Below are 16,362 nucleotides of genomic sequence, written 5' to 3' on the forward strand. Positions count from 1 at the left end.
TATCGTATCGTATATCGAAGAACACTATACTGATGTTAATGCGTGGAATTATTAGGGTCGATTCTCACTCGGCAAGCCAAATATTGTCGCGGACTCTTTACGAGTATAAAACTATATCTGTAAAGAGCAACTATTGAGTTTCTCGCCGGCTCTCTCAGCTGAAATGCCTTCCGAGCCGGTGGTAGCTTTCTATAGGAACAACAATGCCGAGATTTTATGTTGATTGTCAATTCAAAAGTGCTTGTAACATTCCTGTCTATGCCTGCCTATTCGAAAAAAGAATATTTAGATTTTGACGTAAACTTTTTATTATTTTTAAACAATTTGTATATTTAGAACTTAATCAAGAAATCATAATACATATACATATATAAAGATAAATGTGATAGAAAGATATTTAAGGTCAAAAATCTTATAAATTTCGTTAAAATATTTTCAAAAATAAACACAGTGACATCTTACAGGGCGGCGCCTGCATTATTTCAAAGCGGCCCGAATAAAGATGTTCTGCAGATAAACGATCGTCTAATAAAAGTGACAAAGCTTTAGTAAACGAGACAGCGAGAGTCGCCTTGACGTTTACAAATTTGTTGTGATTTAACCAACCCCCTCCCCCTCCCGCCAACTTCCCCTAAAACCTCCACAGCGTCGAGGCTATAACGTCTTCATACTGAAATGAATTGTTTCCGGGAGTAACGCGTATCATTTGTCAACTTCTTGTCTCCTCTGATTCGTCCTTTTGATTATTTAACAAAATTTTACATGAAATTAAACCTTAACTTTGACATCTTGAGAAATTTTGATAGATATATCAGGATTCCATATATCATTGGCGAATATAAAGCTCCACGAATCTTGGCTTGGTCACTTGGAGCAAATGGGATCGGATCAGAGCGTGAAGGTAGCGTACCTGGAAAAACCGAGGGGTCGAAGACCAGTGGGTAGACCCAGGTATCGCTGGATCGATCGCGTTGAGGCAGACTTGCGCGAATTGAATGTCAACCAATGACAGACGATGGCGCAAGATAGAGGAAAGTGGAAGTCTCTCGCTTCGGAGGCCAAGACCCACTTTGAGTCACTGAGCCAGCGGAGTAAGTAAGTAAGTAAGTATCAGGATTCCACCCAGTAGGAGCCTACCCACGCCGCGTCTACCGGATCGTGATCGCCATTCAAAAAGGTTTCAGCCCCAACGGCCTTTAGTTGCTTGAGCGATGTGCTCCGCCCACTGCTATTTCAGACAAACAATTCTTCGAACTACGTGACCTTAGCCCTTTTTCGGATCGTCTCAATTCGATCTCTCGGAGAAACTCCGACCATAACATTCTCCATAGCAACTTACTTTTAATGTTACACAAATGTAATAGAGTAATTAGATAGAGGCGTGAAGGCTTTACAGGAGCGAATTTGTAGCTCATTTGCTGCCAATTATTGTAATTATTCAAATAATAATTAACCTTTTCTTAATATGGTACAAAAACGTTTTAAAAATCGAAGTAATTTTATTAAAATCAATTACTGTCCTATCTATCACTGTAGACATTGTACGGCTTGAAGTTTTTTTTAATTCGTATCTCCCCTGTCATGGTTGGGACGTTATTTTCTAAATAATGTAAATCTTCTTCTATCCGTCTCTTTATCTTTCCTTAGTTCTTTTTTCTCCATCACATTCTCTTTCATTCCTACACATACCTTTCATACATCGCCTCTCATCCTTCGCAATTCTTCATTAATAACTTTAGCATAACAGCCGAAAACTTCTAGACTGAGGTATTTCTATATAAAAGTAAATTAATGTGACATACTTAACAATGATAACTTTATATAGGTTTATAGGAAATAGGTATACATTTACACTTATAACCAATCACCTGTTTATAGTACATATATAGCACATAGTATATATTGTAGTTAATATATAACTTGAAACGTCAGAAACAAAACTGAAAATTCTTCAAACTTACCCAGCCCCTTAGGAGAGATGCCGCTCTTCGTCCTCGGGTTGACGACCCAGTAGTAATACTTGAGTGTATGTACGGTCTGCAGAACAGTGCTGACGCGGCGAACGCTGCCGTAGATGTGGGCGTCGGCGAGGAAGTCCGTGGCCAAGTAGCAGTAGAGTCTGGCCTGCACCGCTGCCGGCGTGTGGATCCACAGCGCGGGGTTGAACAGGATATGATCCAGAAGCTGCCACGTCAGGAACGATTGACAGAAAGACTGACGTTAGCATAGACTTTTAACTGTCCGATGGTTGGAAGCGGTGTTCTCTCTTGCTTGCACGTTTTTTTTTTTTTGCGTAAGAGCCTTTTGAATTTACGTTCATTATTACCGATTTTTTTGCTCACGTATTTGCATATAGAAGTTTTTACTAAGACTCAATCTATTTTAACTACGCCCTAACGTTCCGTTTTTATTTATTAATTATATTGATATGTGACGTCATATTGCTACCACCACATGGACACTATTATACAGCCCAAAGGTGTCTGTATAGCCCCCTGAGCTTCATTGATAGTGAGCATCGTTGAACCTGTCTGTATCCATAGCTTTGATTGTACTTCGCATTGATTACTACTGAGGTAATTTTTGTCACGCATATAAAGTTTCATAAGGTATCTTAGACCATTTTTTTAAGTAATTAAATGAATCTTATTACAGAATTTAACAGCCAACGCATCGAAATGCGTGGAACTATATATGTTTACTAATATACACAGTATTGTATGATGTATACATCAAACATTGTTAAATTTTATTTATAGAGAGCATCTTTTAAGTTTCTATACAGCTCTTTTCAGCAGATCATATCATACCCAACATATAACCAACAGGTAGCTTGTTGTTCTAATTTTAAAAATAAGTGATGGTCCAATATTGCGTGTAAATATGTTCTCAAATAAACATATTTTTAATTTAAATTTATGAACAGATATCACTGCTCTTCAGAATATTATCTGAAACAGGTTCAAGATAATGTAGCGTCAAATGCGCTTAACACTTTGTAATAATTCATTCGCACAGACAGCGCGAATTCGGATCACTTGACTTGTCGTCGGCACGCGATGTAGCGGCAACTTCCATGTTCTGCTCAGAAGCAGGTACAGGGTGTTTTATTCACAAATCGCACACTTTCAATAAAAAATCATGAAATCACCACTGTGGTGTCGCCGGTTCTTGACTGATTTTTTTCACGTCAGTACTGTGGTCGCCGGACGGCATAGTTTTTATGTAAAACTGTCTATTGTTACTAAATACAAGGGCTCCATCAGGAACTTATTCAGGGGCCATTTAATTATTGATTTATTCAAATTGTGAGGTCGATAACCTTTTCAGTCCTTTATGCGTGCGCTTCAATTGATCTCGACTGGATTGCAAGTTTTTTAAGCTGACATTACTACCAGATCGGAAAGCGTTGGCGCTGATGTAACTATCAAGGGCTATATCCATTTAAGCCCCAAGCGAGAAAGCTGTGTATCATTAATCCCCGTGGCAAAACTAACTCTGCTGTGCTTTGCATTTATAAACTTCTAAAATATCCCATACACGAGATATATTCACTGCTCTCCCATATGGCAAGTGTTAAAACAAAAAAGAAACGTATGGAATACAAAAGCGAGCCGCAATTAATTAATCAAAATTAAAAAAAAAGTAAAGAGACAAATAATTTTTATTTTCGTATTTATAACTATTTACGTATTTCGTGAGATGTGATAATCAAAATATTTTCTTTTTATTGGAACGTGCCAGTTTTTTGTGTGGGTAAGACGAAATGTGACAAAGCAAGAGGAACATGCGCTTACAACCATCGAAACAAAACTAAATTAAGGGTCCATAAAATGATGTGCGTTTTACTTATCTCATATATTTCTTATCTAAACCCCAACATAACTAAGACATATAATATACACAATTAAAGTTAGAATAAAAAAAATACTTCACTAAGTGGTTCTTGAAAGGTCGACATTTATCTACCAAATATATTGCAATGTATAAAAAATATCTATACAATGACCAATTATTACCTAAAAGCAGTGTAATTATAATCCAACATATATATATACAAGTAATTTAACTTGATAAGTTTTCCAAAGCGAAACATTTCTTAAGCGTGAACTTAGGCAAAACAAAATAAGTTATGTGCACAAACTTAAAAATTGTTATAAACAGGTTACAGTGACATAACTTTTGGTGTCCAATTTGAAATGCAATATAGACAATAATCTAAGAGCTTGTAGAGTTAGCGAGTGTGAATAGAGACGTATTTTGTTGTGGGAAGAGAAGGCCCCCAAAATCAACTACAGATGATTCAATATCATCACCTATACGGCTAACTTAAACGACATAATTTCAAAATTTTTGGCGGTTTTTTTTTTGTATTGGACCTCCTTGGAGAATCCTTTAATTTCAAAGCCTTTGCAAGTAATTATGAATAATCTATGTTATAGCACTTTAAGTAGATCATGGTAATAAATAAAAACAGTCGATTGCAAGTTCGCATATGTTTATATTTAACCACAACTCACATCTAAATGCAAATGAAATTTTAGAGGGTTAAACAAATAATTAGATATAGACATAGCAGTTTGCCGTCAATATACTCGTCTCATAATTTGAAGATACAAATAAAAATGAAAATTGTGCAAGTAATTACAATAAATCATCATCATTTCAATCTTAGGATACCCATCCATCGGTTTTCTGAAGGCCATGAAAAGGTCGTCAGTCCACTTTGTGGGCAAACATTCTGCGCTGCGCTTTCAGGTTTTAAATCCAATCCAGGACCTTAAAGCCTATATATAGCCTGCCCACTGGCACATCAATTTGCCAATCATAGTAAAATAAATTAAAAAAACAAAAAGAGTGCGAATACATCAATAAAGAAGTAAGTGACACTATATATTTCTACAAAAGCATGTAGGGTACTAGGAAAACACGACTCACCTGCTTAAGGAGCAAGTCAGAGTTCGGTGAACAGCAAGTCACAAGATGTTTGGTAAGGTGGAGGAATGAAGCGAGGGTGTCCGGCGTGAGGTGGTCTCGGGCACAGCGCTGCAGCATGTGTGAGATGACCAGAAAGCCGCGACATTGCAGCATATGCTGCTGTACCGTGCTGCACGACTCCACCAGCGAGCACACGAACCCGAGGAGCTTCGAGCTGGAACAATGATAAATACACGAGTAGCTGTCACACTTAAACTTCAAACAAAAAGAGAATAATCGACTTGATTAAAGCGCAATAGAACTCAAATTCTTCTGCTGCAAAACCATTTATGATATTATCCCCGTAGATGTATAAATAGCCAAATGATATTGACAATAAAAGCAGACTTTAATGGCGTTCTGTATGGAACAGTCATGGTATCTCCTTGACACAGTCTATTCAATTGAAATTCAAAACATCTATATTCAAATAACTATTTATATGAACTTTTGAATCGACAGTTATTATAACAATATAAGTGGACTACCAAAGAAATCCTCTGACTTTTCTCTTTACTCCCAAAGTTCAAGTACTTTTAAACAGGCTAAGTTTCCACAGGGTTAATTTATAGGCAAGATTCGAGTGAAAAGGTATTGAAAAAAGAGATTGAAGTTGTTCTACGTTCTATGACTTTTTTTTTTGGGAATAGTGGAGGAATGTAGCCAAGTCCACCTTCTCTACTCGTTCTGGACATCTTACACGTTCTTGTAGTTCAAGTCTGTGCATCTTTTTCTTGGGAGGAGGTTTATCTACCCTGAAATAATCCGTCGGCACCACGGATGAGAATGAAAGCGTACAGTAGTATTATTCGTCACGAACGTGATGAATTTAAAAAATACTCTACCGGGTTAGATCTTTACGTTCGGCAAATATTTGCTACACAATGTTTTATTTGTAATGATAAAGGAAAAATGTGTAAGTTTAAGTATATATATATATATATATATATATATATATATATATATATATATATATATATATATATATCTTTATGTATGTATATTATCTCCTGGAAACGTTTATAGCGATTTTAACACTTCAATTCTTAACGAGTTCTTATTCCCTCAGTCATGTTTTAGGACAAGGACTTTATTTTACAATGATTTTTTCATTGTCATTTTTTATTTGCGTCCTTTATAATTTCTGTTACTACATCTTTTTTCATTCAACATATTTTCTTTTGTTCTCTTTCTCTCATTATATTACACACGTCGTCTCTTTTCTTTGCTACATTCTTTGATATCACAGTTAGTTTCAATTTTAAATTACCATCTTTATTTCTTTTTCATATTTTATTTCTCATTTTACATTTCTATTTATTTTTCGACCTTGTATCTTAACCTTAATCCTTTATTTTTGTTTATTACCTCTTTTATGTTTTTACAGAATTTAAGGAATTTATGGAGGTGTTATTTATTTCCTAGGAAGGCCATGATGCCACTTTCTACCCTTTCTTCTAGCTCAATGTCACACTCTCATCACTCTCCTTATTATTGCATGCACCACGACCTGGTCAACCACTGGGTCACAGATGCACGAGGGGCTCTCCCTGAGTTTTAACCTAAAAGAGTACTCAGCGAATCCTCGTGCCCCTAGGACATTTGGACCAGAACTGCGTTCAACTGCACTGTATAGCATTTGGGAAGGACTACCCGGTAGTCGAAGTCGTTGTATATGGGTGGACATCCTCCACTGGACTTACCTGTCCGTGGATTCCACTACAAAACCTTAATGTTTCAGTGGCCATCTTTTCTGTGCCCTATGAGACCCGCCCACTGACACTCATCTACGTATTTGATCACATTTGTAATGTACGAATTTCTATTTCAAATCACACGATTAAAGGCGAGCTCTATCATTTACGCTTAATCTTTAAATACACATTATCCTAAGCGACCGTACACCCGCCGTTACATTCCAAGTTTACATAAATCTCTATCACAGGCATAAACGCCTAATGGAGGGATTATTGAGTCGCGCGAGAGATTCGAGCAAATATATATTATGATCCAGCTATAACCTTTCATGTGGAGATAACTTGTGTGGGCCCATTTAGACAAACGGCGCTGAGAGATATTACTCTGTAAAGTTAAATAGCTCATAAATATTACTATTACTCTACATTTACGTGTAGATTTTAGTTTGGTTATATATAAATGCACTGTACTTGCCACATTACGACATCGTCAGCGGCGCATCGAAAAGAGAATTTCCACAGAAATATAATTCTTTACATATCAGGCGAAAGACAGCGCTCTATGATTCTTCTCAACTTGTGATTGGCTGCCGATTTCTATTAGTTAAACATTGTTTTCATAGTTTCAAATAGGTATGAATATGGGATAAGCTTGATGAATATACATTTTTCTACTTTATTATTCATGTTGTTATTACCTCCAATGCCAACCGATCCTTGAAAGAGTCCCATAGCACTTTAAAGGTGTGAATATATAGCTTGTATGTCGGCAAAAAGCCTTTAAACTTATACACCTATTTTCAATAGCCATATACTATACCAGGCGATAAATATTGCACATCGACTTTTGGAAAGCGTTATCTCTATCGCACGAAATACGTCTGACAAAACGTGACATAGGTAGTGTGGGAGAGATAGTGCTCTATAAAGCCGAAATTAGCCGATTGTCTCTTTCCAAAAGTCGATGTGCAATATTTATCGCCGGGTACGGTATGGAGTAATCACTCTGAAATATGTTATTTTATATATTGTTTTCTTTTGTAATGCAACTAATCAACTTCTGACAGTACAAAGTATACAGAGATAAATTTAGTTTTTGTAGTAATTCGAATTTTAAAAACGCTCTATTTAGCTAAATTATCATTACGTAATTAATTATTTAACGTTTATTTTATTAATGTATGTACCGTATATTAAATCTATAACCAATTACCCCCTATATGCACATTTATAGACATCCTGCTATGATAAAAGTAAGGTGAAATTGTCGTTTAAAACCGACTGCTTTTACGTACAAAAAACCAAAGATTTCATTCTTGAAAATCTTTGATTGACATTTAGAGGTGGAGGAAAATCATTTGGCTCTATTCAAACCATTCTCGATTGGTCGATGTTATACGGCATTTGTTCTTCGCGACTTTTTTACTGAAAATTCTACTGACATCGTTCCGCTACCACCGTATTCGCCTTTTTTGACTCCGTGCAACTTCTGGCTATCAACAAACTGAAGAGGCCAATGCGGGGACGCCGTTTTGACACGATTGAGATAAAGACCGAATCTAAAAACATCTTGAAGGTTAAACCTGAAACAGACTATTCCGACTATTAAGAGAACTCGAAAAACGATGGCAAAACTGCGTTTTATCGCACGAGGTTTTTTAAAGGGAATGAAATTGATTTGAAGAATAAATAAAGAATTTACATTTTATAAACAATAATAAACATTTGTTACATAATATTTAACGTCGCTGTTGTAGCAACGGTTGTATTAAATATGAATTATTAGAAGCGGCAATTAGGGTGTTATTAAAGGGAGAAAGCGTACAAAAAGAATAAGAAATGACACAATTACTGCGAGCGATGTTTCATTTCTGTTCAACAAAAATGTTTTCGGCGGCTACAAATTGAATTTTAAGCGGGAAAAAGTTAAAATACACGACCCCGGGCGGAATAAATTATCGTCGCCATAAAACGCTGTTCATAAATCCGACCCTGCTAAGCGAGCCCAACACCAGGCAATTAGAAGTTCCCGGGAGTTAGATCAGAGCTATTACCCGACCGGTTCAAGATGGCGGGCAAGTTCCACGGCCGATTAGCGCGCGACACCGAAAGTGCATTTAGCCGGTTGGTCCGGGCAAAGCCACTTGGAATATTAATGAATTGCCCCGAGACTCGAAGTTTATATCTAACCTCAATGTAGTTGTGATTAAGCTCCCTAGTTCCGGCGAAACTTTGATGAGTGAGAGGCACGGACTGTGTACGCGGTACTTAGGACAACACCAAATTAATTGGGGATCTTAGGCTGCTTGCGGGGAGAGCTTTTGCAACAAAGTTATGATCCGTGTCAAACAGAAAAGGTATATATTAAACATTTTAAATAGAAAATATTACAAATAGTCTTTCTTTATTTCAATCACTTTTTAATTTAATTGAAAATATTAAAAGAATTTTAAAAATTAATATTAAATTTATCATATTTTTTGGACCGCTCTTTCACTGCTTCACTAGAGGCATTTTCATATTCCGCAGGTTCGAGGTAATAGGGAGCAGAAGGCGTATAAGCTAAGCTAAGACTCTTTTTAAGGTAGAAGCTCAAGAACTCCCGACGGAACTTCTACTTTGCCCGACCCATCGAATATATCAGTGGATTAGAAATGCGACGAGATTCTTGATCGCTTCGGCGAAACCTCCCTGTGAGTAAACTTAATGGCCTCCACGAAGGGACCTCAGCCTAGGCTGTCTTGGGCTGAAATGGCAGAAACTCTTGGGCGGAAATGTAAAATTGTAGAACTCTGAAGGGAAGGCGAAGGAAGTGAGGTGATGTATGGAAACTAATGAGAGGTAATGTAAATGAAATTAGAGGTAGAATGAAACGCATTGAGATAGACAAAAGATAAGTATGGAAATAAAAATATGTGAAAAAAGACCATTCATGATAGGGGTGGAACGAGAGCCTCCAAAAACGGGACATTAAAAAACCCTCTAGCTTGATAACCGGTTGCTATTTCCTGGCTTATAACACTTAGGAAGGCATTAGCGCTGGGACTTCTCCCTGTACTTCTTTAAGTGGCGGAAGGATCTCCAGTATCGCTTTTACTTAGTACGATCGTAAATTAAGCTATTGTCACCTTTACAATATTAGGTTGATCATTTATTTATTTAGGTACACCAGCAGTAACAAGTCAAAATACAGTATAAATAATGGTTCTGTTATATGTTCCTTTATAGGTGACACGAGAATAAACATTTACTACATACAACATTGTAGAAAGACCAGACCACATCAAATCAAAAAATTGAAGAGAAAAATGATCGCACGTAGGAGGAAACATCTGGCTTACGACTTTAGACATCAATAGAGCTCTCATTTTGAAAATGTTTCCACAGGCGCGCAATCTTCAAGGCAATGTGCCTATAAATACCTAATTAAAATTAAAAATTTGTTATGGGTACAGTTTATTATTAAAATGATTTATAAAGCCTATAAGAGCCGCGAAAGATATAGATGATGAGGCAGGAACAGACAATTAATAATTAAAAGTCTATTTGCGTTGATCAAGTATTCCACTGTATGGTTCAATGTAACCACACCCTAAATTATATTTAAAATTTTAATGAACTTTAAGTTTTAAGCTAGATATTGTACTAATGTAATTAATATGTGTAATTATCATAATTAATTGTAGTAAAAACAATAATTATAAATAATATGACATCTTGCTCGCATTGAAAAATAAATACCAGGACAACATACCATAGCATAGGATCTCTTTTGGGGTCGGTAGTGGGCGCGTCGTGCGGGAAGTCGAGCTGTGCGAACAGCGGAAACAGAACCTGGACCCCGCCGATGGAATTCAATGCGCTGTGTATAGAATGCGTCACAACCGCTTTCACTTCCTGCGAACACAGAAAAAACTCGTTAAAAAAATTTTAAAGTTTAGTGGATGTTGTTAAATTCTCATCGGTACCAGGCGAACATAAAAACTTAAGAGGTGTGATCCAATTTGATCGTAGAAAACCTGTCGATTAACACCTTATAAAAATATAGAAATAAATCCAATCTACAAACTGACGTACAAAGTTGAAAAATAATCAATTTTCTCGATTACCTGTGCAGCTTTTGTAATGTTCATGTAACAAAGCGACTAACAACATTACATTTTACGTTTAGCTGTGTTATTGCAGACGTTTCTTTGTATTTCTAGTATGTATATACTTGAAATTTGTTTCTTGTCTATGCATGTATGCATAGGCAATAAAAATATAAATGTGCTTGTTTTGTATTTGTCTAAGCTACACACAATTATTGACTTTATACGGTTTCACAATACAATGCAACATCATTTTTAAGTAAAATTAATATTCTACAGACATTAGCGTCCGTGGCTTTGTTTTTACATTTACGTTTAATTTATCCAAAAATATTTTGATCACCTTCCCTTTTTGCATGTTACAGTGTTTAGCAAGTCCCTTAAACTTCCTAACTTAAATTCTAAACTATTAAAAACTAAAATTAGGTCTAATATATTTTTTAAATCATCGGTGCATTGTTTATTTTTAAAGACGCCGGAACAAAGACCTTGCGCTGCCTACATCTAGTGACTTCTCACAACTTTGACTAAGCCATCGATTCACCAACTTAAGAGCCTCACAGAAAGATGTGCCACGCCCACTGGGACTTCAGATGCAATTCATCGAGCTACGTCTAGGACCTTGGTTCTTCCACGGACCCCTTCATTTCTCCTCTTTCTCTAAGTATAGCCTCCATTTTCCATCCATTGCTCTTTGGGTGACTTTGAGCCTTGGTAAAGAACCATCGTAAACAACCACGTCTTAAATCCATAAGTCATCACCGGTAACAATATCGTGTAATATCTCTTAATTATAGCTTAATAGATTTAAATAGCTTATTAAAAAAATATACGATAAAACATTGTAAAAAAATCGACATTCAGACAAAAATATCAGAAATGTACACACGATACAACTGAAATATGAACTTTTAAAGAATGCGAACAAAATTAAACATGGCGGCGAATATTCTAGAATATAACATGGCAATTGAGATACTAACCTGCAGCATCAAAGCGTGAGGTGTGTGGACAAAGTAGGAGACGTTGCCTTTTGGCGCGGATTGAAGACATAACTGGCCGTCAGTCGCAACCGGGTTGTACATAAAAACAATAGCAGAGGACAGCTTCCCGTCGTAGAGCACCTGTCAAATCATACCTATTAATTCCAGAACTAATTAAGTTTAAAAATAAACAAATCCGTCTGTTTCACTGCTAATTAATGTTTACAAAACAATTGAGACTTCAAAGGCTTTTAAGATCATTTTACCAGACGATTTCCAAGTAACATCTTCAATCTAATTATAGATATAAATTTACACAGAACCTTTTTTTTATTATTAATTAATTTTAATTATTTTAACTTCTTTTAAATATAAAAAACAAATCAAAAATACATGCGCTTTTACTTCGAAAGTTATAGCAATTTAAACAAAAAAACATAACATGCAAAGTAATTATTTTTTGCTCAAAAGCTTCACAGTATAGTCCATGTTATTTTGTAAAACAATTTATAAAATATTCATCCATTGGTATGAGTTACAATAAACAATATTTCAAACCTAAGTTTAAATTAATTTTTAAAAAATTCTAACTAAAGCCTTTATCCAGACATCGCAATCATGTGAAGCGGTCACAAAAACATATTATTTAAATATGGAACACGAGAGTTACAAACAAAATAAAATATTAACAATGAAGTAAAACAAACAAACATGAGAACAGTACGCGAGTAGTGTTAGCGGTGAACCTTTAGCCCATTAGCAAACACAACATGCCAGTCGATGCCAGACGACGCCAGGCACTGCCAGTAGGGTTACCAACCTTACAAATATACACCGCATTTATCTGTTAGCAAAGAATCGCATTCACTTACAATGAAGTAGTTAGTAATAATTAAAAATACTATGTAACATATATATATATGTGTGTGTGTGTGTGTGTTTAGCGAAGCCTATTCGAAAGAAAAACTATTTCTTACAATATTTTTCAACTAACACTAGAATAAATTTCGTTAACGCTATGGTTAAATTTTTACCTCATACATAAACAGTTTGACCAGTTGCTATATCAGATATTAAATTACAAATACAATACTAAAACACATGCAGTTAAAATTAAAAATTTCTTATATGTACTTTTAGATTAGGTATAAATTCATTTATTTATAATATTTAACTTAGACTTTAAAAAGATCAATTAAGTTTTACTCAACACAAAGCGAACACAATGTTATTATATTTAAAGCTTTAAGTTTGTACTATGTAAATGATTAAAAAATATATTAGAAAAGCTTAAGTTTTTTAAACTTACTGATTACATACACTTGAAAATTAAAATAAATACCTATGTAAAGGTTAGTAATTGTAATTAATATTCTAGCCGTATATGCCCACTGCAAGGAATAGGCCACCCCCAAAGATATCTATGGGGAGACACATCATAATCGCCACCCATGGTGGTTAGGTTGGCGATCGCAGTGCGGTATTATGGTACACCGAGGATGCTGCTGCCCATTTTCTGGAAACTTTTTAGTCGGCAGTGGCGATCATAAGTGGTCAGTCATATTGTACGATTTTTGTATGATAATACGAAATTGCTGACAAATATTTCAATTTTCATTTATTCATTTTGATCTCCCTGCACTTTTTGGGTACTATATATACTTCACATCAATATATATGGAACTCGGAGAGTTCACTCGTTTCTATATGTACTATATATGCACAAAGGGGATTTCTGAGTATTCAGACACATAGCCATAAAAATCAGTGACAACTTGGAGAATTTTAATCACAAGAACATGGACTATGATCACAAAACCGCAATCCGATGCGGTCGGAACAGGTCCGAATCACGCTCTATTTCTCAGCAGCCGAAGCAATATAATCAACTATGACCTGACTTTCTGCTTTTATAGTCCTTTAAAAAACCTTTTTAGTAATTGCGCGAAGTTTATATTCTGATGCTAAGAATTTTTCGAGTGTCTAAAGTTGTAAACTAGGATTTTCATCTTACGTGCCATCATTTTTCTCTTAAAATTTGATGCTATTTTATATCTTTGTAAGTAATAATTTTTAAATTTTTGTCACCTATAAAGGGACACAACAAATCAACATAGATGATATAGTGCACCAAAAATCTACCGAAAAGGATTAAGACCATTTCACAAAGGGATGCAAGAAAGAGTGTAACCCATAAATAGGTACATCGAAATGTGATCTAACTATAAAAGCTATTTTAGAAATAACATGTGTATTGTTGAACCATACATTAATAACAATTAAAGAGATGAGAATAAGATTCTTTGTAATATGTTTTTAAAGAAATTAGTATTGTAACGAATGTTTCTCAATATAAATAACACATTATTTTTTCAATCTTCCTTTTTTAAACGTTGGACATATGGTAAACAAAATAGAAATAAACTCGTAACGTATTAATTTCGTCATGAGTCTTCCTTCTTTAAAAACAAATCTTTTTGTAGCATTCAAAAGTTTTTAGTAGAATCGTGTGGAACTTGGTTTCTTGTCCCATTTAGATGTATTACAATGTACACTTCAAAAATTTTAAAATTTCTTTTTAAAGAGCAACTCGATTTGGCTATCTCTTCTCAACAGCGTTCCTTACCGGTGGTAGCTTACTGTTTAAAATGTTAAAATAATCGACGATTTAAAGCGTAAATAAATATGAACTTGAATAAAGACATTCTGATTTTTAATTTCAAATGTGACAACCCTACGTTGGCAAATCCTTTCGACTGTAGCTTTTAAAGGAAGTATAATTTTCGCGCATCGCTGAAAGCTCGCTGAGGTCGGTGTTACCTTATCCTCTAACGGATGAAAGTCGAGGAAACACGAGCTTTAGTTGTTTGTATCCAAGAGCTCACGGTATAGTGTTACGTACGAACGTACGCAAACACTTTCATTCGCTAAAAATACTTAGCTGAAATGTTACGTTGAAAACGTTGCTTTGTTTAAATATGAGAAATAAAATACGTTGAAATCGTAAAATATAAGAGAGCAATACGAAATATTAAACAAATTTATATACACTGAAACAATAAAAAATATTTATGACTTTGAATAAGCTTTGCTAAGCATCTTCAAAATATCAAGACAATAATATAATAAATATAATCATATGTATTCATATTTATAAATAGAATACTTCCTGGTTCGGAATATTGATCCCTACGAGAACTTGAATAAACTCGAAAGCTACTCTTTCAACTTTTATTAACAATAATTTCCCGTTTTAATTTGTCTATATGTTATATGAATTCATGATCCTGTACATGTGTCTTCTTTTTTTCAGCCAATGTACGCCCACTGCAGGGCATAAGCCTGCATCAAGTAGCTTCCCACAACCTTAACTTTGTCGTCGGTCTACCTAGTGACGGGTTCACGCCGCTTATACTAACTTGTGGTCGCCACTAGAGAACCTTTCGGCTGCAACAGCCATCGGGTTGCACGAGCGACGTGCCATGCGTACTGCCACTTTAGATGAGAAATTCTTCGAGCTACGTCGGTGATCATGCTTCTCCTACTGATCAACTCATATCTGATTAGTTCCCAGGCATGCATAAAATACTAACATAATTAATATACAATAAGTAAGAAAAGGACCAATATTTAGCCACTTCCGCACATGCAGTAGATGCGGCAAACAATGTGAATCAACAACTGCCACCGCCAAATCACTCAACACGTGTTTTACCCCTCCACGGGGCATCTTCAGGAGTTATGTTACACCGATTAGTGCCAAACACAGAGTCATCTCTCACCACTCATATCACTCTCTGTTTTTTTTTGTCTGCCACATACGCATTTATCAGCGGGCTGGCGGGCGGTGCACTTTGTTGCACAACTACTACTGCATGTGCGGAAGTGGCTAAATATTGGTCCTTTTCTTACTTAGGATGGACTTCCGCAAGGTAACGCCTGATTCCATTTAATAAATTACAATAATTTACCTATATGTAAATATGATGTGTGATAAAAGATTACAATTATATATAGTATGAAAATTTACAGCATGCAGTAAATATATATGGTTTGAATTTTTCGTGGATAAATAGTAATTTGATTCAAGGGTTTCATTATAAATGCGTATACCGAGTATCAAAAAGGGTTAATCAACTATATGTAAATGTACTATTATGTAAATAAAGTACATATACGTAACAGTAAGAGACCGTTAACGGAAAACATGAAAGACGTTAAAACAAAGATGCTTGGAAACAATTTCTTAGTGGACCGTCGTACACTCGCTTGCACGTGGCAGAAAGCTTTCGCGTTTATATCGGAGCTAAGTGCACGCGAGTGTAGTTTGTATTCTGGCAAGGAACGGGAATGCATGTGCAGTAGGCACGAGAGAGATAACGATGCAGTTTCGCACTTCAGAAGTGTCCATTTTAAAATTGCTTCACAAGATTTTTAAATTCGTGTCGTCATATTTTATGACACTACGTTTCACAGTAATTGGATCTCATACAAACAAACTCGTGAAAGCTTTTTATAGTTAGTTTAAATATATAGTTTGATTAGTTACAGGTGTAAAAACGATAAATGTAAACCTCATTTGTCAGCCAATAAAAAATCTTTTTCCGGCAGTAC

General features: G+C 35.5%; 1 protein-coding gene across 1 annotated transcript in view; it reads right to left on the reverse strand.

Annotated features, from left to right (window-relative positions):
• Positions 1-16,362, reverse strand: part of rg (rugose) — a 728,321-nt gene that overhangs the window by 306,518 nt on the left and 405,441 nt on the right. Inside the window, exons 11-14 of the mRNA XM_068766997.1 lie at positions 11,749-11,889; positions 10,429-10,571; positions 4,939-5,152; positions 1,962-2,184 (exon numbers count right to left, since the gene is read on the reverse strand). Of these exons, the coding sequence (XP_068623098.1) occupies positions 1,962-2,184; positions 4,939-5,152; positions 10,429-10,571; positions 11,749-11,889 (721 nt within the window). The remainder of the gene's footprint in view (positions 1-1,961; positions 2,185-4,938; positions 5,153-10,428; positions 10,572-11,748; positions 11,890-16,362) is intronic.

Source organism: Battus philenor, unplaced genomic scaffold (genome assembly GCF_028537555.1).
Source record: "Battus philenor isolate CCGP_79_NKW_IND1 unplaced genomic scaffold, ilBatPhil1.0.hap1 SCAF_22, whole genome shotgun sequence".
NCBI lineage: Eukaryota > Metazoa > Arthropoda > Insecta > Lepidoptera > Papilionidae > Battus > Battus philenor.